The sequence below is a fragment of the Filicampus tigris genome, chromosome 11 (genome assembly GCF_054856515.1).
Source record: "Filicampus tigris isolate MCC_2025a chromosome 11, RoL_Ftig_1.0, whole genome shotgun sequence".
Lineage (NCBI taxonomy): Eukaryota > Metazoa > Chordata > Actinopteri > Syngnathiformes > Syngnathidae > Filicampus > Filicampus tigris.
Window position 1 is genome coordinate 9,477,011 of NC_141227.1, and position 27,717 is coordinate 9,504,727.

General features: G+C 40.2%; 3 protein-coding genes across 11 annotated transcripts in view; 1 reads left to right on the top strand and 2 right to left on the bottom strand.

The window, feature by feature from the left end:
* Nucleotides 1-585: 585 nt before the first annotated feature.
* klc1b (kinesin light chain 1b) lies at nt 586-22,366 on the bottom strand. Of its 7 annotated transcripts, none has more exons than XM_086046136.1 (16): nt 22,280-22,366; nt 16,135-16,405; nt 15,785-16,015; nt 14,840-14,921; nt 13,710-13,938; nt 13,517-13,604; nt 12,977-13,078; nt 12,372-12,545; nt 11,763-11,862; nt 10,872-10,924; nt 10,527-10,594; nt 9,576-9,684; nt 9,061-9,213; nt 1,930-2,054; nt 1,795-1,852; nt 586-1,668 (listed from the first exon to the last, which is right to left on the bottom strand). In XM_086046136.1, the coding sequence occupies exons 2-16, from the start codon at nt 16,381-16,383 to the stop codon at nt 1,588-1,590; spliced, it is 1,902 nt and encodes a 633-aa protein (XP_085902262.1). In that variant the 5' UTR covers nt 16,384-16,405; nt 22,280-22,366; the 3' UTR covers nt 586-1,587. The 7 variants fall into 7 exon arrangements, with proteins under 7 accessions (XP_085902262.1, XP_085902264.1, XP_085902260.1 ...); XM_086046138.1 differs by lacking the exon at nt 22,280-22,366 and adding an exon at nt 21,792-21,868 and having other exon boundaries at nt 9,088-9,213; XM_086046134.1 differs by lacking the exon at nt 22,280-22,366 and adding an exon at nt 21,792-21,868.
* Nucleotides 22,165-24,700, top strand: mrpl2 (mitochondrial ribosomal protein L2). Of its 2 annotated transcripts, XM_086046142.1 has the most exons (9): nt 22,361-22,448; nt 22,555-22,634; nt 22,785-22,870; nt 22,947-23,118; nt 23,586-23,727; nt 23,808-23,923; nt 24,021-24,131; nt 24,271-24,344; nt 24,427-24,700. In XM_086046142.1, exons 3-9 carry the CDS (start codon nt 22,799-22,801, stop codon nt 24,634-24,636), a joined length of 897 nt encoding a protein of 298 aa, XP_085902268.1. In that variant the 5' UTR covers nt 22,361-22,448; nt 22,555-22,634; nt 22,785-22,798; the 3' UTR covers nt 24,637-24,700. The 2 variants fall into 2 exon arrangements, with proteins under 2 accessions (XP_085902267.1, XP_085902268.1); XM_086046141.1 differs by lacking the exon at nt 22,555-22,634 and having other exon boundaries at nt 22,165-22,448.
* Nucleotides 24,665-27,717, bottom strand: part of LOC147139672 (phosphofurin acidic cluster sorting protein 2) — a 46,232-nt gene continuing 43,179 nt past the window's right edge. For both annotated transcript variants that reach the window (XM_086046131.1, XM_086046132.1), the window contains one exon: nt 24,665-27,176. In XM_086046131.1, the coding sequence (XP_085902257.1) occupies nt 27,061-27,176 (116 nt within the window). In that variant the 3' untranslated portion in view covers nt 24,665-27,060. The remainder of the gene's footprint in view (nt 27,177-27,717) is intronic.

Sequence of the window (27,717 nt, forward strand, 5' to 3'; positions counted from 1 at the left end):
AAGAAAGCCGGAGTACTCAAGTCTCCGAGATTCAAACCAAGAACCTCTTGACTGTGAAACAGATATTATTACCACCACTCTTGCACTTGTGCTGCCACATCGTTTTCAGGTGTCTTTTTGCGCCGTGATGCAGAGCTTTTGCAATAAACGGTGGATTTGAAACGTTTACACACACCTATATAAATGTCAATCTTATATGCTATAAAATAGGCCAACACGATGTTAATATTCTTTCCATTATTGTGACCAATAACCTGTACAACGCAAATCTATAAACAACTAAGCCAATGTGGTTACACAAGTGTGCACAACCACTTCGAACTGGGATAATGCATGGTGTTCAGAATCAACCTTATTCTAACTCACGGCACCACTTCAAGTGCCTCTGGTTAAGCGCATACCGGGTGCGATTGTATATGTGTACCTGTTAAATGTCACATTCAAGAAGGAAAGCGGTCTTAAATTTGATTACATTTTTTTAGATAGGTTTCATCTGTTCAGCTCACAAAAACCTGGTATCTAAAGAGCGGTGTGTACCCTTTTTTTTAATTGACTTAAAATGTCAGAGTCCATGACAAAACATGATAGGAACAACGGGAATTTTAATTCTGAATCAAGTCAAGATTTGAACATTTTCCATAGTTGGAAGCAATTGACTGAAAGAATCATTGTCGTATTCCTGCGTACCTTAATGAAAAAAAATTCCAACAAAACCTAATGACCCAACATTCCAGTTCTTTTGAGTAGCTTCATTTAAAAAGACAGAAGACAGGCAAATTGAGCAGTGTGCAAAACTGACAATCACATTGCAGCAATCGAAACATGTATCACATCCTCATCAATGTAAACAATTTCAAGTCAAAGTTGTTCACCCTACTTAACCTCAGATCGCACCAGACATCATTCAAGAAAAAAAAGGGTACAATAAGTAACCCAATTTCCAACCTTATAGACCTTTTTATCGTTACATATCATTTAAAAAGTGGGTGTTCTTCATTAGTCGGGTCCCTAATGAGTTGACTTGTTAGTGTTGTGAACACACAGATCAGAAGCACAACACATACAGATCTCAAAACTAAAAGACAATGAAAGTAGCAGCCTATTTGACTTCGAAATATGTGGTCCGCGAGTCACGTGATAGTAAGGTATTCATTCACCCTGTATCCCAAAGCTTTAGCCCAATGCCATATCTCAACAGGCAAACAGAGACATGTGTAGTTTAAACAATCATAGCACATTTACAAGATGTCATTTCAAAACCTTTACACAGCTCATTTCTACATTGAGAGGACTTAAAAACAAATCTATCATTCGTTTTCGTGTCGAAAAAAAATGACATCTTTCAATCAGCACTGTTAAAAACAAAGAATGGCACAGGATATGTGAGGAAAGGAGATTCACTCAAAAGTGCACAATGATGATGCGGAATCAAAACGGTGGCAACGTTTGCACTACGACAAAGGAAGGCAGGCACAATTACAAAAGAATCCCTGTGAGAAGTGAAAGGGTCTTTGGATGCAAGTGTCAGGAGGAAACATCTTTGGGTCCGACGTTGGCAGGTCCAGAAGGTCAGCTTGGAAATCTAGCTCAGTTTCCAGAGTACAGATTCATGGTGCTGGAGCTCAGGCCTCGGCTCACCCTCAAATTATTGCTTCCTCGAGTCTGAGACTGAGATGTGAACTTTGTTAAAGACATTATAGAAAATCCACTTTTTGTTTGTTAACAAATCTCTGGCAAAAAAAAAAAAAGCTAAATATGTTTCCCTTATAGTTTTACAACACAATGGGGTCTCACCTGGAACGCCTCATCGCCCGTCTTGTTAAGGTAGTTCAAAGAAGCTGCTCGCTTCATGCTGGCAGGCAGAGCGGAAGACATTATTATGACATGTGGACTTCAAAGGCTAATCCTTCTTTCCTTTGCAGATCTTACTTGGTGCTGCGAGGTTCAGGCGGTCCATTGCCCTGCAGTTTCTTGACCAGCAGCTCGCTGCTACGGCGCAGGACGTCTCGGAGTTTGCCCAGTGAGCCGCTGCGCTGTAGTGTTCCGCTGCCGTCCTGCGCACACACACTCATCAAGCCACTTGAACGCAACCCTGAACACAACCTTACATCACACTTAACAAGAGAATCATTTCATCATTCATTTCTGGCTACATGAACGAGCTACTTATTGACAAAATTTAAAAAAGTGAAAGTGGATTCAAACTGATCATTCAAATGAGCCATCAATTTTTTGTCCATGTTACTTGTCTTGCCTAGTTTTTAAATAGGAAAAAGATAGGTTTTAATAAGCTTCATTGCCAACAGGGGGAGCTGAATGTACACTGAAAACATTGAAGGTGAACAACAAAGCTCCTCTTCCCATTCAAAATTGAACACGTAGAACGTGGGTGAGTTTTTCTTGCTAATATGTATTTTATATTTAACATGGCATAGTGATTCAAATGCAAAATTCATGTACCGCATTTGACAAATATACTAACAATTATCATAGTACAAAAGGAGTATTCAGGCCACTGTGAAAAGAGAAAAGACGTACACCCCCCCTAAATGGGTTAGTTAAAATATATAAATTTAAAAATGCATTTTTATTCACTTAATCAGGTAATTGGTAAATTATTTTTTTTCTAAATCAAGTAAAATACAAATAGTAAAATAAACTTCAGTTAAAAGAAGTTTAGTTAGTTATGATGAGAATTGTGAGTGAAAACTTTATGTGAATGATTATCAAAATTAAGTATTTAAATAAATACAATACAAATGTACTTTAAAAAATATATTATTTATTTTACATTACGGCACTGATGCTCCCTCGTCCCCATCTATAAATGGACCTTAACCATGATGTTTAAAAAAATTTTTTTTTTAAAAATCACTAAACTTTGCCCACTAGTGGTCTACAGTGATTTACTATAGTCATTGGATAATAGGGATCAAAAATGATTATGCAAACCCACTAAAGGCGGCTTTCAGTGTATGTAGCTATATAAGAAAAGAGACAAATGTATGTACAATCACGTTCAGTTGTTCACGCTGATGGTGTTCCGATCTTAGCGATCATACAAAATTGGCCAATCATAGCAAGCAGAGAAGAACATTTGGTTAGTTATGATGAGAAGTGTGAGTGAAAACTTTATGTGAATGATTATCAAAATTAAGTATTTAAATAGATACAATACAAATGTACTTTAAAAAATACATTATTTTACATTACGGCACTGATGCTCCCCCGTGCATTGGCCAATCACAGCAAGCAGAGAAGAACATTTATGCTAGTGTAGCTTTTACATGGAACCCATCAAATAAACACTTGTCTTTTAATGTTTGGCTGGCATCATATTTGAAGTGTAATCACTCCTTTCAGCTGTAGGGACGCATCGCATCGTGCTCAAATGGTGCAAAAAACGTACGGACACTAGCAGATATTCTCCTCCAAGAATTATCACAGCTAAAATGCTTTCATAGCAGACTCACAGCACCTCTTTGATTAACGCAATAAAACAGTTGTTCAGTGTCTACATACATTTGATAGCTTTCTTTAAGTGTCTAAAATAGTATTTGTAATATTATTTATGAATTGCAACTGCATCCAAAATTCAAGTGAAATGTTTCACCTTCCTGTGTCGCTTTACTTAACCAGAAACATATAATTCAATGAATAAAGCAGTGACTTATTTTTTGTGCTATTGGGAATTATAAAGACAGATTATAGTTATTTTTCTTAAGGTTCTGATGGCCCAAAAAGTTTGGATATAAAAATGCCACTGGAAAAGAGCAAGTTCACAAATGAAAAAACTTTATTTGAGATACCAACAAGTGTTGTTGCAACCATCTTCACAATGCAAATTGGTAAATATGACGCAGTTCTACTACTAGTGCTACTAGACCTAATGCAATGTTCTTCCACATTGGGGAAATGAAGTCACACTATAGATATATGTCAAGAGTAGACAGTTCAATAAATAAGCATTCCACTACTAACACAACATTATTGATATTATAAGTATGTGACTCACAAGGTCAAGTCTATAGCTGAGAGTAGGAGGTATAGATGCACGTTGAAAAAGGAATGAAGAATCAAGGCAAGTAGAAGACTAAAAGCCAGAAAGTGAATGCATCACGAGCACAGCCAACGACGACACTTTCAAGGTGTTCAAGGTCATTGTACATTCACTTAGTGAAACGTGAACTAACTGTTGTGGATTTTGAGCTGATGAAAAAACTAAAACCTTCCCACCAAAGTGACGATGCTTACAGACAGTGTGACCGACCGCTGTGACTGTACACACAAATACACTCGTCAAAGGCGACTGAGAGTCACGGCTTCAACTTGAATAAGTACAATAAGAAAAGGCAATAATGCTTGTTTGAGACTGCAACATCTGGTTCTCATCTCTGATTGGTCTCTCCTGACACAATGTACAAAATCATGACGTTTTTTTTTTTTTTTCATTTGCAAATGTAACCTTGAGTGTATCGCACAAAAAAAGAGTGCAAAGAGCAAGGACACTGAAGACAGGAATAGCAACTGCAGAAAGAATTACCATGGCAACAGCTTGATGTGATCTGACAAAACTGCCGTCTGAATCGGATACAGACAATTTTGTGATTTATTTAAATACTACTTTATATTCAGCCAAAAAATGTACATAAAAATGTAAACAAATGATACAAAATGCCATAAAGCTCTTTTGTTTTTAAATTGATGTAACAGAATAAAGCCTCCCTTTTTCTTCTGGTTGACTCGGTTACGGACATTTTGATATGTACGTGAAATAATATAGTACCATAACAGTTTAGGTATTTCATCTCGAGATTAGTTCACAACATTAAACATAAAAATACTTGCATATAAAAAAGATAATGTGGCTAAATAGAGCAATTGAAAACTTTAAAGTGGGTGACGTGAAGCGGGGTAAACTAGAAGTTACCGATTTGAGAACTGAAGGACAGGAGTTCTGTCTGTCAAATATGGCTGGGTTCACACTGTAGGGTTCAAGCGACAATTTCAATTTCAATTTATTCTGCTCTCAAGTGGCACGATCCAGAAATTGCAAAAAACTGAAAAAATGAGATACAAATCCGAGAGAGTTGTGAAATTCGAATATGCGAGTGCCACATAAACTCACAGACGGATACACCACATCACTGCAAGCTTGAAGTCAGCGAAACAGATGGATTAGTGTATTGGTGTATTAGAGGCATGTCAATCAATAAGAAAAATAATTGCTGACAGCGGCCCGTATCGTGGAGGTTACTCTCTTTTCAATCAGTTGGGGAAGAGTCAGTGAACAGTATCTAACGTTTGCTTGTATTATTTATTTCCATATTGTTGCTATAATCTGTGGATTTATTTACTTGCAATTTGGGTTGTTTCTTGTGTCCCTTCCATGTAAACACAGCCGTATCGGGTAAGTGTCCTCTGAAATCGACATGCCAAATAAACGCATATCAGCATTGAATCAGAATTGGGTACTTGGACCTGAAGTGTAAATTTGGCTTACTATACTGTTCATATGTGCAACACACATACAAGCAAGTTGAGGGAAAGAAAATGAAGGGAGGGAGACTGAAGTTATGCACGCACACACACTGTTACGCTCAATGAGTGAAATGTTTCCAACATGGGGTTAGTGGAAGGAAAGGATAGCGCCAGAGAGAGCGAGATGGAAAACCAGGAGGGGCGAAGATGAGAAGACCAAACGTCCCGGCAGCTCTTGGTCGGACAGCGGACTGATGTGACAGCTGAGGGAGGGGAAGAGGGGCTTTCTCTGCTGGGGAGGGGGGGGCGCATCGGAGAGGAGAGGTAACACATATCCTTTAGCTATTGGTTGAGGGAGGGAGAGAGGGATGGAGGAATAATCTTGATGGCTTAGGCCTGATAAGAGAGAAAAAGAGAAAGAGACAAAAAGGGCACAGGTTGTAAGACGACCAGCTCTGGGTTGGCCCTCCTTCCTCACATCACTCCTACTTTGAATCCCTTATACCGTACACAGTACTTTCCAACAACAAGTCCTAGTTTTGTTGATCCCAGGTCATTAACCTAAAATTAAAATGTGCGCTTAGGACCTTACAGTAGAACCTCCCAAGTTGAATGCTCATCAAGTCGTACAATTTGGAGTACGTACATTTTGGTAGGGGCGGTCTGAAGTTGCTCAAAAACCTGGACATTATCGTGTGTTAAATTGCACACTTAACGCAATCTTTGAGACTTCAGCTCAATGAACAGCCAAGAGGATTAATGCTTAATCTACTTTATTTTCTATCCCCATAACGAAAAAGGAAATATGTGCAGAACAGAGAAATGGACATTGAGCTTGTTGTAACATTGACGCGGGACACGGTTCTCTCATGGCTGCTCTTTACAATACGGCGAAGTTGACAATTTTGAAAATTGCAGCTGCGTTTAGTCTTTGTGATGAGACTCACCTCTCCGGAATACACAGTATTGTCTCGCCTCTTGTTCACCATACATCATCAAAATTAATGACGAGCATGTAAATTTTAAGTTGTAATATAAAATGGTTCACTTAACTGTAATTATTTTATGACAGTTAATGTTTAAAAGAAGCATGATATTTGTACACTAATTCTCTATTATGTTTTCCAATGAGAGTAATATTACCATTTTTAAGATACATCTAGTCTTACTAGAAAAATTCAGCTCAACTTAAAAAAAAAAAAATTTGCATGAGTTAAAAATATAAATTACATAAAACATTCCCTGGACAGTTTATATGTTTTCATGACTGTGACAGTTAGACTAAAACACATTACTTCAGTTTCCATTATTTCCAACAGATTGCTTTAATGCTTTGAAATTCTTACAGCGTAGTGGCATTGATGTGTTCGACTTTAGGGGTTCCACTGTATTCTTGGCACATAACCTAACCACTGTGCTGCAGTGTTATTTGTGGTGCTCAATGCAACCCTGAGCAAGTTTGAATTATAGCAAATGTAAAATCTTCAATTTGCATAATTTAAACACAAATGATGAAACCAAACTAAGACTTGGCGTGCAAGTCCCCTGGTTTTAGATGCAGCAACTCAGCGAGTGGGTGCTTGCAGTCGCTGTGACTCAGCTGTTTTTCCTTCCTTTCTAGGTAGCACAGTCTGAACTTGGCACAGTGTGTGCTGCAGAGATGGACCATTAGCAAGCATCAGCACTGAAATGGATACACTCAAAATGGAGTGTGCATTGACAAGATGGGATTTTTAGACTTCTTGCCATAGGCCTATGCAGGGTTTAAAACACTGATGCAAATTTTTTTAACCCAATCCTACACTTTCCCTGTGCAACAATACACGCGAAACCACTACATACCAACCCAACTGAGCTCGACCTGAGACACTGAGGGAGAGTACAATCCACTGAATGTAGAAAAGAATTTGATTCACAGGCTGATTGGTTGTCATGGCAATAGTAACCAACAAGATTAGTGCTAAAAAGAAAAAAGCAAAGGATGAAAAAAGAGAACATGCAAAGAGACAAGAAGCGTTTAGCTGAATGTAAAAAGAGTCAAATCATGCATTTTATCAAGACACACGCACGCAGGCAGGCACATCCCCCACACACACATTAAAAATCAAACACAGTTTGTTGGCATCTGACCACCCAACTACTGTGAGACCTCAGCACTAAAATGAAATGGTGTCTTTGACTAAATCGGGACATAATTACCGGTATTCTCCAAATAAACATGTCGTCATCACTCAGTGAGTGTGCTTTGACAAAGGTTCGTAGGCAAGAATTTGCTCATCACATATGCTAGCCTGATACTGTGGAAATGAATAAATGTATGGATTGATTGAAAGTCAGGCTTACACTGAAACTACTTGTGTCAAATAAGTGCTCAGAAATAAAACAAAAGCAGGACAAGGGTCTTGTTTTGTCATTTGGATGACAGATCAGCAATCCTCCACATCATCATGTGTTTTATGAAGCATTACTTAGCAGCGTTTGCGTTCAAACGTGTGTCGAGAAGCACTCACATTCACACAAGTGTTACTGCAAAGCCCCACCTTCCCTTCATGTAAAGTGACTCACTCAAGACAAACAGACATGAGGTTAATATGGCACCCGTGTGAGAGCACACAGTCCATTAGTGCGCATGTTTATGGGTTAGGTCCACGGCCTGGCATGGCTGCATGCATGTTTAAACTGGCTGGAGCGGTGAAGCACGAGGCTGCACAGTGTGGGAGAAGCACAGGCTCAGTCAAGGCACATCGACTGGCACAGTCATGTAAAATTCACCACAGGGTTTCTTCTGACTAGGACACCCATCAAGCTGTGTTTCTCTAACGGCACAAATTGCTGCACTGAATGTCGGAAATGAGTAATGATACATTTAATGACGGTGAGCAAAAAGACTAACACATGAACCTAAGGGGACATTTTAAAGATGGATTAAGCCAACCTGCATATTAAGTGCTCAGACTATTGTGAAATGGAATCCAGTAAATTATATTTCTTGGTTCATATGAGGAACATGGCAATGAGAGTTTTATATTCAATTGCTTTTTAAATTTGATTTCTATGGCAATGAGGGTTCTATATTTAATTGCTTTTTAAATTTGATTTCGAGGTGAATCTCAGGGTAAATAACATTTGAATATATTGCCGAAGTGCCAAAGTATGAGCCTGTGCCGCCTTTTTACGATGACTCTTGTGCAGAAGCAATGTCAGCAAAACAACAACAACTTATTAAAATGAGACATCGGCAAGCAACGAACAACACAAAATTATAGTCCTAAGTAAACCGATAGTTGTCAAATAGGACATGTCGCCATGCCAAGACACTCAATCAGCTTTATTTTTCAACAAAAATATTTTGATGGAAACCCCTCATAGGAAGGACAAGGCAAAGATGTCCAGTCCAGATCAGAATAGGGTACTTGTTTTTTATATTATTGTCACTAATTGGTGGAACTTCCAAATGGTTAAGTAGTTAAAAAAGCCTTGTGTAGACGTCAACGCCTCCTTTAGAATGATCAAGATGACTTGTTCTTCCAATGAGGGCCACTGACTTGTAAGACTCAATTAACGTGGATCTGTACTCACCCCGTTCCACTCCACGCCCATACTCACTTCCTCGCCAGCTTCAGAGCCGCTCTCATACTTAACGCTGCTCAGGCTCTCTCTGCTCCTTCGTCTGTCGCCTTCGGCATCCTTCAGGATCTCTACCATGCGTGTCTGGTGGATGGGGTCGATGCCCTAATCATGGGAAGAACACACAAGAGGAAAACAAACCATAATTGCAAAGGGCAAATTTAAACGTTAACAAGGGGGGTAATGGTTGAAAGTGTGTAGCCGTATGGGACATTTAAGTGACCAAGAAGCTTGAAACAATGGAGAAATATTTTCTATGGCTGTGAAATGAGATGGATGTTGAGGGTGAAAGATGGAGGCTCTATGGCGGCCATCACTTACTGTGTTGCTCTGGGTCCAAAGCAATGTTGAGAGAGGGGAAAAAATAGAATGAGATCGACTCTTCTAATACATTTTGCAATTGGAAAAACAGGAAGTTCTAAGCTGTTTCATACACATGCACAGATATTTTCCAAAATGGGGTTAACCTGCTTGCGGGATCTCACAGCGCACTCCTCCAGGGTCTCGGCAGCTTCAAGCTTGCCCTGACGGCGGTACAGAGCCCCCAGGTTCCTCAGCGTCGTGTTCACGGTGGGGCTGCGGACACAACAAACAGGCACACCCATCGATGATTACCTAAATGTTCAACAAGAAACTCATTGGTCAAATCTTATTTATAGCTTTTTGGATTTGGGCAGCAAAACACAAATAATGCAGTAATGCATAAATAAAGCATTTACGGCTGTGTTGCCTTGCTGTAAATGCCCCAATTGCTTCCAGGATGACAGGGAACTGATAAGTGCTCCGGTATGTGTAATAGATTAAATCTCACAAGAGAACTGGTATGCTGCATTCCAGAGAACTGGGGCATGAGAGATGCTCACTTTGACTAGGAAAAATGCATTGGAGCACCACTTAAGTTCTTTCTCGGGACAAAACCACATACCACGACTACCCCAAAATGAAGAAATCTGACATTAAACACTGGCATTGTTAACATTGTTAGTTAATTTTAAAAAAAAACACTAAATTGTGTAAACTATATTTACCGTACTAATCTTAATATCAGCGTTTATCTCAGGACATGTCACATAACCACTTTACATGAAGGCCTTTTGTAAACGTAATGTGACTCAAGTTTATATTTGTGTTCATCATATCTAGTAGCTTTCAGCTTTTTCAACTATATGGTACCATCCACTTATCAAAGTAGTTAGCTATGTTTTTTGTTTACCGGTACTTTAAAATGGAGTGCTGAGGAAGGGCCTACAAAGTTCAAAGTGGCACATTTCCAGTCTAAGTTGGGAATGGAGCGGTACATAAACACACAAAAAGTTAACTGAAATTTCTCAAACAAAAAAAAAAAAAGATTTACTTCTCTTATAACTTTTTAATTCTGCATAATTCAAAGTGTCTTTCAAACAGCAACTGTGCCTCACCTGTTGACTTTGCATGCCTTATACCAGCCACCATATTCTCCATAAGGCGTGTTGTCCCTGTGCTTGCCCTGGAAGTAAAAGAAAAAAGGCAACAGTGAAGGGGAGGAGTTGTGTAAACCAGGCCAACGGGATTTGTATTAGGGTTGTTTACATACAACAATGACTTGCCCAAAGGTGTTTTATGCTGATTCTAAGATTTTGCACCATGAAAGACTAGATCATTTCCCAGGATCTGAACTAAACTAACCTGTTTCTCTTCTCCTATGCGTTTGAAATATGTCATTGCTCTTTTTATGTACTATGTCTAAATGTCACGAGCAGGATCTTGTACAAGTAGGCCCTCACCTTGCTCATCTCCTCTCTTTCCTCTGCGTGCATCCAGATAGGCTTGTTTTCAGCTGCAGACACACACACGGGGGAGAGGTTCGACAAACTGCGCAACACGACTAGAATGCACCACACACAGCATCTCTTGAGGCTTTGCGGAGTCCATGATCAACTATTCATGATGCATTGAACTAGCGGAGCACAGCATATTGCCCTTCAAAAACGGAGGCTGAATCTGCAGTGTGAGTCTGCTTTTTTGTAATCGTATTGTGCGCAATAGTAAATTTGATATTTTGAAAGAATTCAAAAGAAGAGCGTAAAAAATGAAAAAGAAAATATAGTATGGATGTAGATACATGTATATAGCTTGCAGCCAGCATATTTACTGTAGTGAAAAGTGAAACAAGCTGTAGCTGAGTAATGCTGATGTTGTGGAATAATGCTGATGTTGTGAAGTTTTGTTTGATAAAAATCAGAGAAACCGTGTTAGGTTACTCTTGAAGGATGAACCTGTCAGAGAAATTTGCCATGGAAAGCTGACAAAAGTCATTTTCCTCTCACAAGGGATGCAAGCATCTTGTTCAGTTGTAACTAAAAGAGAATGCAATTGCCAGAGTTCAGACCAACAAACTCTTTATTTCTCCAAAAGCCTTTTGTAAAGTGTCTCTGAGTCCTTTGAATGGTGAAGGCAGGCAGCCTGCTTAGAACACCGTCCACTTTTTTACCATCTGTCCAGCACTCCTCACTGGTGTGAGATAAATAGTAGGTAGAAGATGAAACAATAGTGGAAGATAGCAAACAAACAACTCTGAAGGGCAATTAAAAGTAAACCCAATGCATGTATTTGTCTTTTAATGTCAGAATTTAGCTTTGCTGTCAATTATCTCCATGGCATCAGCAGGTCCTTACCATCAACAGATCCAAATTCTTTCTCATGGGCACGAGTCAGAATCTCTTTGTATAGAATCTCAGCCTCCTTGTATTTTCCCTGTTTGAGAAAGCAGGACGCCTGGAGAACAGAGAGGGCAAAAATGTGGTTAAGAGTTGCATCAAATGACTCACAATAATCCCAGCAGTCTCCAAGAGAGAAGGAACCATCACCTCATGTGCAATTACTCATGCTAAGTCATTGTAGCACACAGCTTTTATTTCTGCCTCACAATCACAGCTTCAGTGATTCACATGAAGCAAGTCAGGTGACAAAACGCTACTGGCTTGCGTGTAACGCCGAGTTATTATATAGACCCTCAGAAGATACAGTACGTTCTTCTCTTAAGTAGTCTCATGACAAACATACATATGAGTGGAAGGCTTTTGAGATTTGCCTGAATCTCCTAACTTCCATAAATTGTGACCCCCCCCAAAAAATATCAAACACATCTCAAGTTGCTCAATAGTTTACATTCATAACACACTCTATTCACCAACAGCCTCTTCTTTCAGAAAGAAAAACACAAAGCCATGACTCCATTTGCACATTCACTGCCTTTCAGAGACTTTGTGGTGCATTTTACTCACCAGGTTATTCTTGGTTTTGGCCACATTGGGATCATCCGGGCCCAGCCTACATTCGTAGATCTCCAGGGCACGGCAGTAGTAGTATTCCACCTCCTCATACTTGCCTTGATTCTGACACAGCAGAGCCAAGTTGTTCAACTGTTTGGCCACATCTGGATGGTCTTTGCCCAGGACCTGATGGAAGCCATACACAGTTTTGTCACATATTGATGAGTGTCATTACTTATTCTTCCTTCTGTTGCTGACCCCCAGCACTCTAAGACGCTTTGATCAGCAGTCGGTGGGTGTAATTAAAGCTTGGCTGATCAATGTAGACAGAAGATCAAAGCTTCCAGGTAGAGACAGACCCATAGCACCCTGCTGAGCACTTAAAGCATCGTCCCATCTCTTACCCTCATTTTAGTTTCATGCCTTCGTTTTTCAAGACGTACTTCAAATTCAACCCAATAATTCCTTTTCCACACAGATAGGAGGCCGCCAGTGGCGTCTCAACAAGACAATTTAAGAAAATTGTCTTAGTCATTACAGTAGGCCAATTGTTCACAGTTTTAGCTCTGAGGCCAGGTCTCAATAGCAGTGTTGTGGAAGCCAGGGATGTAACCTACCTTCTCTCTGATCTCCAGAGCTCTCTTGCACAGAGGCTCAGCCTCCTTGTACTTGCCCCTCTTTCCATACAGTACGGCCAGGTTGTTCAACGTTGCAGCAACCTGCACAACATGTACAGAAATGGAATACAAATGAAATATGCCATTTTGTTGGGAAAATCAGCCTTTTAGCAAATTGCAAAAATACTTTGCTGAAGTCCAATGCTTAATCCACCGTTGTGTAACAAGAGTTTAATATGTGTGACAGCAAGCATCAAGGTCATTGATTTCATTTAGAAAGGTTTTCTGTGGTTTTGCACCATTTATGAGCAGGCCGTGGTGAGTATCTTGCATCAAGTTAAAGGATTGAACAAATCAGAAACCCATCCTGGAGTAGAAGTGCAAAAACGATATACATGCTGAGGCAGTAGAACAGTAAATAAAAGGGGAAGGTGCAGCAATTGCATCCTTGTCGAGTCGCAGAGTAATTCTGAACAAATACCCAAAAAACATTTGCATTTCTACATTGAGGTATGGTTGCCATGACAATGGGATTCTTACAGCAGGATGGTCTTTCCCCAGGGTCTTCTCCCGGATGGACAGAGCATCGTTGAGAAGATGTGCCGCCTCTTTGTATTTATTTTGATCCCTGGGTGATGAAGATGGGAAAGTTGACAACAAGAAGTGACACAATTCTAAAAACAACAGCAAATATACTGTGATAGACGAAACTCTCTTATGGGCCATTTCTGACCTGTAAACCAAAGCCAAGATGTTGAGCATTGTAGCTACATCGGGGTGGTCGTGTCCAGAGGTTTTTTCGAGATCCTCCAAAGCTTGCTTGCAGAGGGGCACAGCGACCTCGTACCTGCCCTGAGAAGCGTACTGGATCACCAGGTTGTGTAGTGTTCTCAGACGAGCTGGGATCTCATAGCCTCCCTGCTGGGCTGCAGCCACTGCTGCGCTGTTGTGTTGATGTTGCACTGTGGGGCAAAAATGCAACATAAGCATGAGGCCGGGTTAAAGTTTAAAATACAATATTTATCTTGTGTTATCTTCACAAGACTTGGGACTTACTGAGCTAACCTGGGAACTTTGTATTTTGTGCCATGTCAAACGTGTGTTGGCATGACAAAAAAAAAAAGTCCTTGCATCTTTGTATCCTTGAATTTTCAGGAAAGGAAAATTCCTTGAAAACTTAACTTTAAATTCAACTTGATGGACAATGAGATAATACATTTGTAAGAAGGTAAATAAGAGTGTACTACAATAATAACAATAGGGAAAAAACAAAAATACCAGCTGTTCCTGCACGTTTTGGCCTCTGAGCATCCGTTTCATGCCATGCATGGATGGAGCACACACATAAAATGCAGAAAAAAAGTTGCGCTTGAACGCTATCAATATAACTTGTTTGTCAAAGATTGGGAAGACTGTGCCTTTGAGTCGTGTTATCTTACCTGTGCGCGTATGTTTCTGCAGCGTTTGTGTGCAAATATTCGTTATTTGAAGGATTAACACTCCCGAAGTCAACGCTAGTTTTTCCGTTAGCATTTGAATGGGATCCTCTATTGTCTTAACCATTAGTGGAAGTGATGTTTTAAAAACGAAGCATGTTTTATATTTAAATACACATGTGTGTAATTCTTTTTGTTGTGTGTTTAGTTTTAGAGAATCACATTCTCTATACGCTTGCCACGCAAGCAGCATTGCGCGTTCAGTGTACTTTCACAACATCTGGAACTTGTAAACTCAATGTGCCGTTCCGCACATTAATCGTTTTTCTTCGATTATAGCGTTTTAAACATCAAGAGAAGCCAAACTAAGAATCACAATTTTAATACTGATTAATAGTACAGCCCTGCTAAATGCTGCTGGTCTTACTTCCTTGGCCATGCTCCTCTTCATCATTGGGGAAGAGATCATCCAGGGAATCCTTTGGTGTTTCTCTGTCCTTTTCCTCCTGCTGAGATTAATAAGAATTTATGAAATGACGTCTTAAAACAGACATTAATTCTAGTTACATATCAAACAAGCGACAATACAACATCGCATAACTCAAAAGCACATTTAAAGGATGTAACATTCAACAGTTGAGTGACATTATGAAAACTTGAATATTCTTTTTTTCCATTCGTATGAATCACAGTCTAGTGCAGGGGTGCCGACATTTTTGCAGCATGCGAGCTACCTATAAAATGACCAAGTCCAAATGATCTACCTACTTTATTTAAAATATACTTAGAATTCTTTATATGTCCAATATATATAGGTGCTATATATAGGTGCACCTAGCATAACTGCATGAACCCATATATCGTTGCTGTCCTGTGAAAAACATGTATCTCCATTTTTTTTTCCATTTTCTTATTTTTACATGAATGGTGTTTCCGTACATATACACATACATATACATACATACATACATACATACATACATACATACATACATACATAAATATACAACGGATGATCGGAGGAGTCTAAATGATCATGATCTTCTATCATCTATATTTAACAACGGTGGGATTGGGACAGTACAGGATAAAAAAATCATTTTTAATGTAGCTGACCTCCAACCTGGGGTCGGTATGGGACTGAGTCCTTCTGAATGGGAGCAGGACGGGAGCGGGTGTTGTTTTCACTGGAAGCGCGACGGGACAGGATTTTTATTCATTTATTAGATCTCTATTTATTTTTAAACTATGGTCCAGGACTATGGCAGGATGAGATTTTTTTTCTGTGGCAGTTGGATAGGACGGGAGCCTCTAGGTTTGATTTGGAATAAAACTAGCTGTAAACTTACTGTGAGACTTGTTTGGTACTTACAGTGGGGGAAACGTCCTCATCATATTTCTTGAGCTGGTTCATGAATTCCAGATGTTTTTTCTCTTCCTCGAGCTGAGCGACACTCTGCTCGCTCTTTTGCAGCTTCTGTTGGGTGTTGGCTAGCTCATCCCGTAGCCACTGGTTCTCCTGGCAAAGCCTCCTCACCTGTGCACGCAGCTTCTGTTTCTCGGACTCCACCGCATTCAGGTGGTTGGACAGGGCCATCATCACCTAGGATGAAAATAACATTAAGGAAGGTTGGCATGAAACACGCAAAACACAAGGACAGCTATTAGATGGGTCTATACACATGCAATCCTTTATACCGCCAATTGTTCACCAAGCGTTACCTGTGCTTCACCAAGTCCCAGCTCAATCATCTCCACTGACTTGCGTAGCAGGTTGGACTTCTCATGCACCAGGTTGGCCTCTTCGTCCTTTTTCAGGCACTTGATGGTCTCCAAGAGACTGTGGAGAATGGAATTGTGCTCATTCTTTAGGGCTTCTAAACCCTGGATCACCAGTTTGGTGTTGGATATGATCTCCTCTTGAGAGAGCTTTTCGAGTTTCTCTTCCCGGGCATACAGCATGGTGGACATCTTTAGAAGTGCTCAAGGAAACCTGTACACAGTACAGAAAGTGGAACATGGTATTACACAACTGATAACAAGACAAAAGCAGCTCGAAGAATCAATTTGACCTATTATTGCCTGATAGTGTAAAGAGTTGCCTTTTAATGTATTACGTAAATTTGCTCATTGGATGGACCAGTCATCCGATAGCCAAGGTGGGGGACATAAACCTAGGCAGTATTTATACAGATACGTTGAAAACGTTGCCACCAAAGATTTTAGGCCAAAAATGGCCCATAAGTGCATTTTCAGTTTCAATACGAAAGAACTTGTCACAAAAAAACAAGACTGCTGAAACAGAATGATGACGCAAGTGTGAAACATCGGTCTCTGCCACAGCCGATCTGCTGTGGCGTACTGCCTTGGAGCTCAGAGTAACAATATGCTTTCGAAGAGAACCCGGAATTTCCAATTGTTATCTCCCCCATAGTGCTCGTTGGCCGGCCACAGTAACGTCGAGGCGCACTGCCATGGAGCTGCTACAGAGCTGCCAAATGTTATGGATCGTCCTTATTTTGTTACGGAAATCACTGACTGTTAACTCATGACACCCGTGAGTTCTTTTTTTTGTTTTTTTTAAACTTGTCACTTAGGGTGTTGTCTGAGATGATGACGGCGTTCGAGTGTGGTCTAAACAACTGAGAGTCCTTTGGTGAACCAATGGAAGCTATTTTCTGAGTGCGATGACTCACTAAGCCACATCAATTGCAAGCTACATGCAAAAAGGAGCCCTGCCCTTCCAGCTGAGACCCAGGCAGCTGTGAGCACATATGCATGCGGTACTTTGGCATCACAGGCAACTGCTTTGGCCAATTATACCCTAACTCTACATTAGTGGGCCACTCCAGGTTCTGATCGTTCTCCATTTTGTTGATTTGAATAAAAGCACAGCCATCAATACAAGACTAAAAAAAACACATCTGAAATAGCTGCACCCATTCACAGCACAAACCTCACCGCCTTGAAATACAGTATTATACTGGCAAACCCAGTATAACCACGCAAACTGTGTGTTTTTTTTCTACGTAATTATGGATTTACTTTGATGTTAGGCATATCACATCAAGTTATCACAGCTCAACTCTGTTAGCAGATACAGTATGTTTATATGAAGCTACTAGACGTTGGCACCAAGTTGAAGAGATTTGTTTCTCTTTATTCTCAGGTTCATGGACCTGCTTAATCTAATCTCCTGAAGAATTCATTATGCTTTCTGTGTGACTGGAAAGATCTCTTTCCTTAAATCATTTTTTTCTGGGTAGATTACAGTTTGTTTGGTTTCGTGATACCACAAGGACAGGGGAGCCTCCAAAGTCGAACGTGGTGCAACTTGGGCTTCAACCAAAATTCTTTGGCAATACATGCCTCAAAAGTCAAATGAAAACTTGACAGTTCAACAATTACCATGGTGACGGTACACAAGACTTCAACTCAGCGAGCACCTAAAAGTTTTAATATGATTGGTCAATGGGAGGATTGCAACATTGGGAAATCAGGATAAAGTACACAAACATTTGTGCTTCTTTGCGTTTTTTTTTCCATGATGCATCACAAAAAGGTACTGTGTGCACAACACTTTAAATTGAAAATCAATTACATACACAAATCAATTTTGCCAAGTAGATGCTAAAAAACAGCATGTAGCTGAAACCATAGTGGCTAATAACGAGCATCAAAATGACCAAAGCTCGTCAAACTGCGTATTGAAATTTACATTTAAATTGCGCAGAATTTTCATAATCAACTATGATGTATGTACATGTGAAGTACATGTCATAGAAACCATATTCATGTTACAATAAAGACCAAAGTCAAGACATTCAGATATACCGATACACAAGCAGAACAGCAAAGATAAAATACATCTGTCAGTCATTACATGCTTCAGTCTTTACCAAGGTTAATATTAGTTAATGGAAGCTAACGAGAGAACTAACACTAAAATTGAAAATAAAAAAAAAAAATCAAATAAAAAATACTGCTATAAAAAATGATAACTGAAACTACATTTAACTTTATTATACAATAGTGTTTTTTTAATATTGCACTTGACAAATACTCCATATATATTAAAAACTCAAATGAATAAAAGTAAATTAAAATGAAACATTTTTGAAAATATAAAAACTAACAAATCCACTCGAAAAACTAATTAAAACTGAATTTAAAAAAGCAAAAGTCAAAATGAAATAAACTAATTCTAATAAAAAATCTGAAACTATTATAAACCCGCTCTCTCACAAATGATAAATGTAAGCAAATTTACAGACTATGCTAATGCATGGAGAACATTTCCTCCCCGTTTGATTGGTTTAAAACGTTTGCATATGAAAAGGCCTCAGATGCTGGAGCACATAGAGCCGACAAACACTTTCATGCCAATCTGAGACAATACCTCTGCTTTGAGACAATAAAAAGGGTCTGCACTCCTCAGGAAGATCAAGGTTAAATTTTCCAAGTCTTTAAAGCGTAACTAAATTCTGTCAGACTTTTCACATTTACTAAGATGCCACTTCACAAAGGAAAGACTCAAATTTAAGGATACCTTAAGAGAGTGAAATGTATCATTGAGCTTTCATGAGGTAACACATATTTTCCAATCTCCACTCACTGCCAATTATCAGGATCCAGGAAGCCTTACATTACATATAGCTTCACATAACATAATAAGATGCAACACATCATGTCAACATATGGCACATTAACAGATGCTCAGATGCCTAGCACCAGCAGATGGATTTGCAATTAAGTTATAATCTCAAACTGTAAGGGTACAGCAGTATGAACAGTATGAATGGTAAGTGTTTACATAAACACTGATATTGGTTCTCTTCGGGTTATCTAAATTGAGTTAAAAACAAGCCTCCAAATTAACTATATCTGGAAAGCAGCTGTTGATTATCCTGCTACAACTTCCAACAAGGACACTAACCTGTTTACGTTGCAAATTGGAGCCTTATGAGTCTGGCCTGGAAAATAACTGATAAAATAATGACTCGTCTTCCAGCAACAGAGCGGCGCGCATGGAATAGACAGCGCTCATCCATAGAGATCCTTCGAGAAACGACAAAGGATGCTGTGCCTGTGAAACGGGTTCATGCAAATGTAGAAGGATATGGTGGGCGGGAGAGAGGGAGATGGAAAGAGAGAGAGCTGGTAATGCGAGAGAGAGAGGGATGCTGGTGCCTGTAGGATGACGGTGACCTTCCTGCATCTTCGTCGCAACCAACGGCATCAGCTAAGGGCATACATCCAAAGGTAGCCCCGCCCAACGTGGGAAGAGCCAAGGAGTGCAGAGGAGCAGGTCGGATGGGGGAGGGAGCCATGGAAACGTGCTCCTCTGCACTCAGACACAAGGGAATACCGGTAATGATGAGACAACAGGAGAGGCTCCATGAACACAATTGAGAGCCACAAAAGGATGCCCATCCTGTCTCCTACGTCTAGGATTATTTTGGGGAAAAATAATCTAATTGTGAACATCACCACAGAGCAGAAAATACATTACAGTGGAGCAGAGGGGCTGCCACGGCAAATAAATGACATTTCAAAATGTCTCAGGGCATGTCCACGGTCCAAACACACAGGGAAATAAAAATAAAAAAAAGTAAAATATTCTAGCTGTGGGGTTTAAAAAAAAAAAAAAGCCATAAACAAGGTGATTTAAAAAAAACAAAAAACAACAACAACAACCTATGTCCGCATGAAAAGACATTTGTTGACTGTGTAACACTTCAGCCAACCGGAAGCCAAAGAACACCAGTCTCAGTTGGAACAAGACAAAGTAAAACATTAAATTGAGAAGAAATGTCACCTATGTTTACTAGTCAGGTTCCAGACAATTAATGATTCAAGAGAATACAACTTGGATGCTGCAGCAAAGTGGAGGCCGTGTCAAATAATACCGCAACCTTCCCAGCTACAACAATCGCTATACTTCATCATCATCTGTTCGCCAGCAGTTTTGACCAGAAACTAGCAACCTATTGAAAAGCGTCAATAGGGAGTAGAGCCATGTCCCTCCTCATGACAGTCCAGTCTGTTCATCAAAGTAACGCTAAGCCATAAAGGCAAGTCCCTAATAAAGTTACATTTTAAAATGTGGGTCATAGCAATGTTTTTACACACAAGATAACTCACTCAGGTTAGTCAGCAATCAAAGTTCACACGTATTGCCACAATCATGACACATCTAGTCCAATCCAACATAACACTCATGAGATCCAATAAACAAAGGAAGCAAACAATTATCATCTGCTGTTGGGCCATATGACATTGATAGTAAGGCTAAAGTCCAACCACCCTTCAGCAGTCACGCTTGCCGAAAAATCTTCAAATAAAAGAAACCTCATCGTATTGAAAAAACGTTTCCTTTCCAAATCATACACCGGGGAATTGCCTGTGACAATCTGGGAAGGGTGTGATGCATTTATTCATTTCAGAGGCAATTGAGACTTGGGATGGAAACCGAAATCAAAATGCAGCAGGTGCATCAGTAAACAATGCGTTTGTGTCAGCATCACATCTCCAGATCATATTACGTCGTTCTACATCACCGGATGCCATCATTCATCCGTTTCCGGCAAGCATCCACATCCGCATGGCCAGTAAGACATACTATATGGCAGAGGCAGTCATCAAGGAGGGTGTGGCGAGCTGACATGAGAGAAAACGAGGGATGTGCCACTGACACCGACCTCCACTGTTACCCTGATAGGGGTTTTAACTCAGAGATTTCTCTTTGGGTCTGTAAACAAAAAGTAACACAGTCTACAGTAATATTGCGTGTGTTTACCTTGATAGCAAGAGCTGGTACATTTGTCCAACTCAAATGTAATAATATCTGGTGATGTCATTTGGACGTGTTATATGACAATGAGACATATTTTCAAGATAAGTAAACCATGATGTCCTAAACTATACCCACAGAACGTTACAGCACATTTAATGAGTCAATTATTTGACCATTTACCTTAAGTTATGTTACAGCTATTGCATTCCACTGAACGCTACATTAGGCAAGAATAATTATAACAATTCCGCTCATTAACTACATGCCACCTTGTCCTCAGCAATGACGTAAGTTTCATTTTTAAGGACAACGTTTCCGACTACGTATTTGCACACATCCGAGGGAGATGTTTTCAGCTGTTAAAAGTAAAGCTTTAATGTTGGGTTCCGCTCTGTCGTCAATGGCTGTTTAGCTCGCCTAGCCTGTTAGCATCACCACTCCCTGTTTGTTGCGGACTCGGTGCGTTTACATTTCCAAGGCGGTAGCTTAAACGTAAAATTGTGAAAATGGAAACCAAAATGATACGAAGTCAAACAACTATTTGAACTAATTTTGATATAGATAAAACACAGAGTTCCCTTACCGACAGCCAGAACCTTCGGCTAGCCCAGCCCCTTTAAATCCAAAATGTCTCCAAAACCGCACAGCTCTCCCATCAGCCTTTGCGGCGAAGCAAATCTCAGTGACATAATGTTTTGTTTTTGCGTTGTCCTCGCTACATATAGTGTATTTAACTATAGTTTTTCATTAATATGACTAAAGTCTTCGTCGTTTTAAAACGTAAAACACGTATCGGATTAATCTTAAGTTTATACTGTATGCACCATTAAAACAATAACTAAACGTGAATCTGGGGACGAATACTGACACCTGGTGGTCACAGCTGTTCATTGTTTTGGCGGAACTGTACTATTTTATATTAATTAGCATTCTGAATTCATTGTGCCGTGTGAATCCCGTCACGGTAAGAAATTACGCCCAATAAAATGCATTGTCAAAAGAATATATGACCGATGGTACTGTATTTCGAAGAAACGAGGCATTCTAGTATTGCATGTTATGGATAATTACCTATTAACACACGGTGAAGCATAGGTAACATACGCTAACACGGATAAACAATCTTACTGAACCAGTGACTGCTTACTGAGTTGTCCGGAAATACGTCATCGTCATGCGACGCGTTGTGCTTGCTCACGAAGGACGCCAGAGAGAAACTGACACGACTAAAGGGAGAAAGGTTTGTTTTCCATTGATTACATTTTGATTTTCGATGCAGTTTTTACAAAGCTATAAACTTTGTATGCATATTATTAATACAATCACTCTGTTTAAAATGTCTTCAGCTCTGCTCTCCATTAACCTCGCCAAGCAGCCACGCACATGCTACTGATAGTACCACTAATGTGAACTGTGACAAAAGATGGTAATGCGCATTTCCCATTTGTAGGTGAAACTACAGAATTAACTACGAGTAGGAAAATGTGGTTAACCTAAGTGAACTGAATCAGCCCAGGGACTGCAGAGAAATAAACAAATCATACATCTAACAGTGTACATTGTTCGTCCTATGCAGCTCTGTCAGGAGTGATGGCGATGTCTTGTTTGACTCGAGCCCTGAGCTCCCTCTCCATCTCTCAGCCTGCCTTGCTGTGCTCTCAGGTTGTCTGACATCATCACAAGGGACAAATGACAATATTGCAAGCAGCTAACGTATAGGTTTTTCCTGTATTGACAGGTGAAATTGGGTATTGGGGCATGTGTGTTATCGTCTGCATCCAGTGCAGCGCCATGCAGGGGCTTCCTCACCACAGCCTCTCTGGAGCAGAACAGAACGAGGTGGAAGCAGCGGGAGAAGTACTCAGTTAGACCAATGGGGATGAAAAAGACAGGAGGAAGAGATCACACGGGTAAAAAAAAAAAAAGTGATTGGGGATTGGCCAGCCCGAATTAATAGAGCACATATTTATGAACACACACGTTAATGCAACAATCACCAAATCTTCATCAGCACTCAGCAAACATTTAACAGCTAGCATAGTACTACCAACATGTTTTTGGCAGCTATAGAATAAAACTGCATGGAAACTGCAGGAGTGCTTCTAATTCTTGGGAAAGACATTTTAATGTTTTAAAAAGTACTTCAGTTTTTGAACATGTACTTATGACCGAATAGTAAGAGCAAATTATGCATGAACTGCGATTTGAGTTGCATGTTTTGCCTTATATTTCCTCCCAACATTCCCAAAACATGCATGTAAGGTTAATTCAAAATTGGCCATAGTTGTGAATGTGAGCATGAATGGTTGTCTGCCTCTTTCTGCCCTGTTCAGGGTTTTCAATAATGATAATCAGTACCTGTATCGGCACTCCTCAGGTAAAATCCGAACACATGGCATTGGCGGAGGTCACAAGCAAAAGTATCGCTGGATTGACTTCCAACGTCTGCGCTATGATAAAGATGGAGAAGGGCAGCCCTTCGACGAGAAGGTTGTTCAAGTGCGATATGACCCGTGCAGGTGAGCGTGCTCTCAGCTTTTCAGCATGCGAAATAAAAATTCATGGCTGTCTTCAATCCATTCTGCTGTGGTTTTTCCAGGTCAGCTGACATCGCTTTGGTGGCTGGAGGCAATCGCAAAAGATGGATCATCGCTACAGAGAACATGCAGGCGGGAGACATCATTAAAACATCGCCCGTCATTGGACGCATGGCAGGCATGAGAAGCATTTCAGTAGACTAATTAGGCACTCCCACAATATGCCGTTTAATTTATGAAAGTTTTGTTTTGAAGTAGAGATGTTTGTTTTACAGTGTCAGCAAATGAGGGTGACTCCTACCGATTGGGAGCACTTCCTGTGGGCACCCTGGTCAATAATCTCGAGGTACAACCTGGGAAAGGATCAGAGTATATTCGGGCCGCAGGTAAATGGAAATGAACGGCATTAAAACAAAAATCAATTAAATGGAGAAAAAATAATCTAAGAAGCTCTCATCTTTTTACATCTTTTAAGTAGCCTGCCATATGGAGTGATTTTGTCATCCATGTAATTGTCTTTATCAGGCACAAGTGGTGTTTTGCTCCGTAAAGTAAATGGAACGGCCATTGTTCAGCTTCCATCGAAGCAGCAGGTTCAGGTGAGCTTACGTGGTGCAAAATGACATAAACACTAAAAGTCATCTGCTAAGAAGTCAATGTCAATGTGACACACACATACAGGTCCTGGAGACCTGCATGGTAACGGTGGGCCGCGTGTCCAACGTGGACCACAACAAAAGGATCATCGGCAAAGCGGGACGCAACCGCTGGCTCGGCATCCGCCCGTCGAGCGGCCTGTGGCAGAGGAAGGGAGGCTGGGCTGGACGCAAGATTAAACCGCTGCCGCCCATGAAGAGTTACATCAACCTGCCTTCGATCGCAGCTAACTGAATATGGCGCGGTTGGAAGAAAGGAATGCTTGTTTGTACAGAATTAAAAATTTTATTAAACACAACTGCTTGTGAGAGCATGGAAAGAAAAAAAACAATATAAAAATCCAAAACATATTTACAACTATAGTAAAACATGCAGAGTAACCCATATTTTTTTTAGTGGTAAATTTAAAAATACTGTCACGTCCTTTAAAATAGGGTTTGTGCAAAGACACTCGGGGCATCTGAAGTGACGGGACCAATGAGATGGCACTTTGTCGTCTTTACTGTTGGATCACAGAAAAGTGTCAAAAGAGAGTAGCCTCTCATTGGTCCTGCCTTGTAAAACACCCCCATGCTACGGCGAGATTTAGGGCAAAGCTGGACTTTAGGTCTAATACATCAGAACACACTTGACACTTATGCCCAGTGACTATTTAAAATCACTAGATAATTTCCCTCACAAAACTCAGCCCTGCTTCACAGCCAAAGTTCCATGATATATTTTCAAAGGGCCAGTTGGTGTCCCAGCCAAGACAAGATGGTGACCCGTCTTAAAATGCAGGAGACGACCAAATCAGACTGCATAGTCTGCAGGCAGACGGCAATGTGGCAGCTACAAAGTAAAACAAGTGGCCAAAGGGCAAGTAACAGATGGCCACATTGTGTTCAGGACACCCAAAGTAGCTTGAAGCCATCAAACACAGCTCTTGACACAACCAGGAGAAAGTCTTATCACGTCTATAGGTAGTGGTTTACATTTGGAAAAAAAGAAAAGAAAAAAAACACCTCAAAACCAAACTGTCCCAAACTGGGTGTCAATGTGTATCAAACCACATAAAAAGTGCATTACAAAGTAAGGGAAATGTTGGAGAAACGACAGTTATAGTGTTGTATTGAACAGAACAACTTCTGGAGTTGTGGAAACATACTCAATTTGGCATTTTGTCAAGAAATAAAGGTAAGCCATTTGTGCTTTCAATTTAGCTGGAAGGGCGATTTGCAAATCACAATAATACATTTTGTATACATTTATATACAATACTTTAAAAAGCTTTTCACTCTAGAAAAAAGCGTCAACACACAGAAGGCCGTTTTGTCCGTTGGATTCCTGTTGTGAAGGTTTCACGTAATAATAGTCAGAGGGAGTACCATCAAACGCAGGACACACCTATATACACACACACACACACACAGGCAGTGATTTGGACATCTTGCAAGAATCCAACGTTTCTTTGCAAACCCTAACCTCACACCAACATTTGAGGAAACATTCCCCAACAAGCCAACAGAAGACAGGCCATCCAACCGACTAGAATGTTTACATATGTGTATCTACAGCCACAGCGGTGCCTTAAAACTTGGTTAGGATGTACACATCTTTTGACTGATGGATACAATTTGATTAGTCCCAACAATTACGTAATGCTAATACTGATTTATACCACATAAGCATCATGTAGACGTTTCACTTCAAGCAGGCCAAAAGCATTGTGGGACAGAGAAACAAAGTTCATTTTGGCACATCAATGCACATTTGGATTAGTCGCTACCTGCTAAATTAGTTGGGGTCTGTGAGACGCCAAAACATCACGATCAGCTCGGATGCTGTTCACCCACAAAGGCAGAAGAAAATAACATCACTGAGGTTAATTACAATAACAAACATCTCAGGGCTTAGAAAAAATCAAATTTGGCATCCTGCTATTGGAGATTTGTTTGTTTTTGTCTGCTGATACCCTGTTTCTAAGTGATTGTGTCAAGTCTTCAGGACTGTAATTACTTGAACTTTGAGTGATAAAAAATGTGCGCTAGTCAATTATAGCTACCTTCCAGAATACCGAAACGAGTTGTCTTTGTTGCTTTAAAGTACACTGAAGCCAAGTTTTGTGTTCTTTGCAGTGAGAATTTGAAAAAAAAAGCAAAAGGACGAAGAAAAGCAAAGAATGTTTCTGTCAAGATTCACAGCAATATTCCAATGATTACCACGGCCTCAAAAATCCCACACACTCCACTGCACGTCACCACTCGCACTCCTCCATTTTCTACAGAATAACAATACATGTAGGATTTCACAGAAATAATAACATGTTAAAAAAAAGTGCAAACATAGCTGCCATTGTCGAAATGTGGCAAATTGTCAAACGAGTCAAAGAACATCCAAGGCGGTAGCACAACTCTTACAAAATAGTACTTGTTCTTTTTGTAGTGTGTAAAAAACAAAGAAAGAAAGAAAGGAAACCAACAAACAACAGCCAACAACATCAAAAACACCGGAAGGACAACATGAAGGTGTGTATTGAACACATGGATGTGAAGTCAGTAAGATTTCCACAGGAAAACTATTACTGCCGTTGGCTTTCCCTCAAATTCTGTGGAGTCTCTGGGTGAGACAAGTGCAGCGCAGAAGAGTCTGGCGGTTCCAAGGGGATGGCTGCTGAGGTCACACGGGTTTGGTGTAACCAAAGATTCCCACCGGGAAGTGCTTGACATGAGTTGGCCACTGGGCAGCAAGTTGGAAAAACTTGACGTCGTTCCATTCCACTCCGTCGATGGTGACTATGAGATGAAAGAGTCAAATTCATCCAAGCAAATCAAATAAGACAACTATTTTAATAATCGAGTAATCGTTTAGAGATCTTTTTTTCTTTAAATTGTCCAAATCTTCTGATTTCAGCCTCTCAACACTAATGTTCGATGGTCACAAAGGCAAACTGATTATCGTTTGTGTTTAACCAATATAAGACATTTGCAAACTCCTGCTTTTACCAGAGCTGGGCATTTTACTAAAAATTCCCGCTCCATTTTAGTGCCGTCCACCTGCAGCGTGGGAACCCATCCGCCGTCCGTCCAGCCGCCTTTTTGTCCGGCCAGATCAAATAATAATCGCCTATAGGCCGGTCCGCCTAGCATTTTTAACGGTATTCTGTTAGCGTTTCAGTCTACCAACTTTGACAAACTTACACTAACTTCTTCCCTCTGTCATAGTGAAATACCACTTGATATAAAAACCTTTCAGAAATCTGAACTACAGACAGTATATTTGTTAAAAGAACAGTCATCTCAGTAACGGAATCCTGTTGCTATGTAAAGGTCCACC

Coding starts and splice junctions, on each gene's coding strand:
- mrpl2 (XM_086046141.1), top strand. CDS start 22,799: ATGGCGATGTCTTGTTTGACTCGAGCCCTGAGCTCCCTCTCCATCTCT. Junction 24,132..24,270: donor AGAGTATATTCGGGCCGCAG/GTAAATGGAAAT, acceptor TGTCTTTATCAG/GCACAAGTGGTGTTTTGCTC. Junction 24,345..24,426: donor CATCGAAGCAGCAGGTTCAG/GTGAGCTTACGT, acceptor ACACACATACAG/GTCCTGGAGACCTGCATGGT.
- klc1b (XM_086046136.1), bottom strand. CDS start 16,383: ATGTCCACCATGCTGTATGCCCGGGAAGAGAAACTCGAAAAGCTCTCT. Junction 9,685..10,526: donor AAGGCATGCAAAGTCAACAG/GTGAGGCACAGT, acceptor TTGTGTCCGCAG/CCCCACCGTGAACACGACGC. Junction 9,214..9,575: donor CTGTGAGATCCCGCAAGCAG/GTTAACCCCATT, acceptor TCCCATGATTAG/GGCATCGACCCCATCCACCA.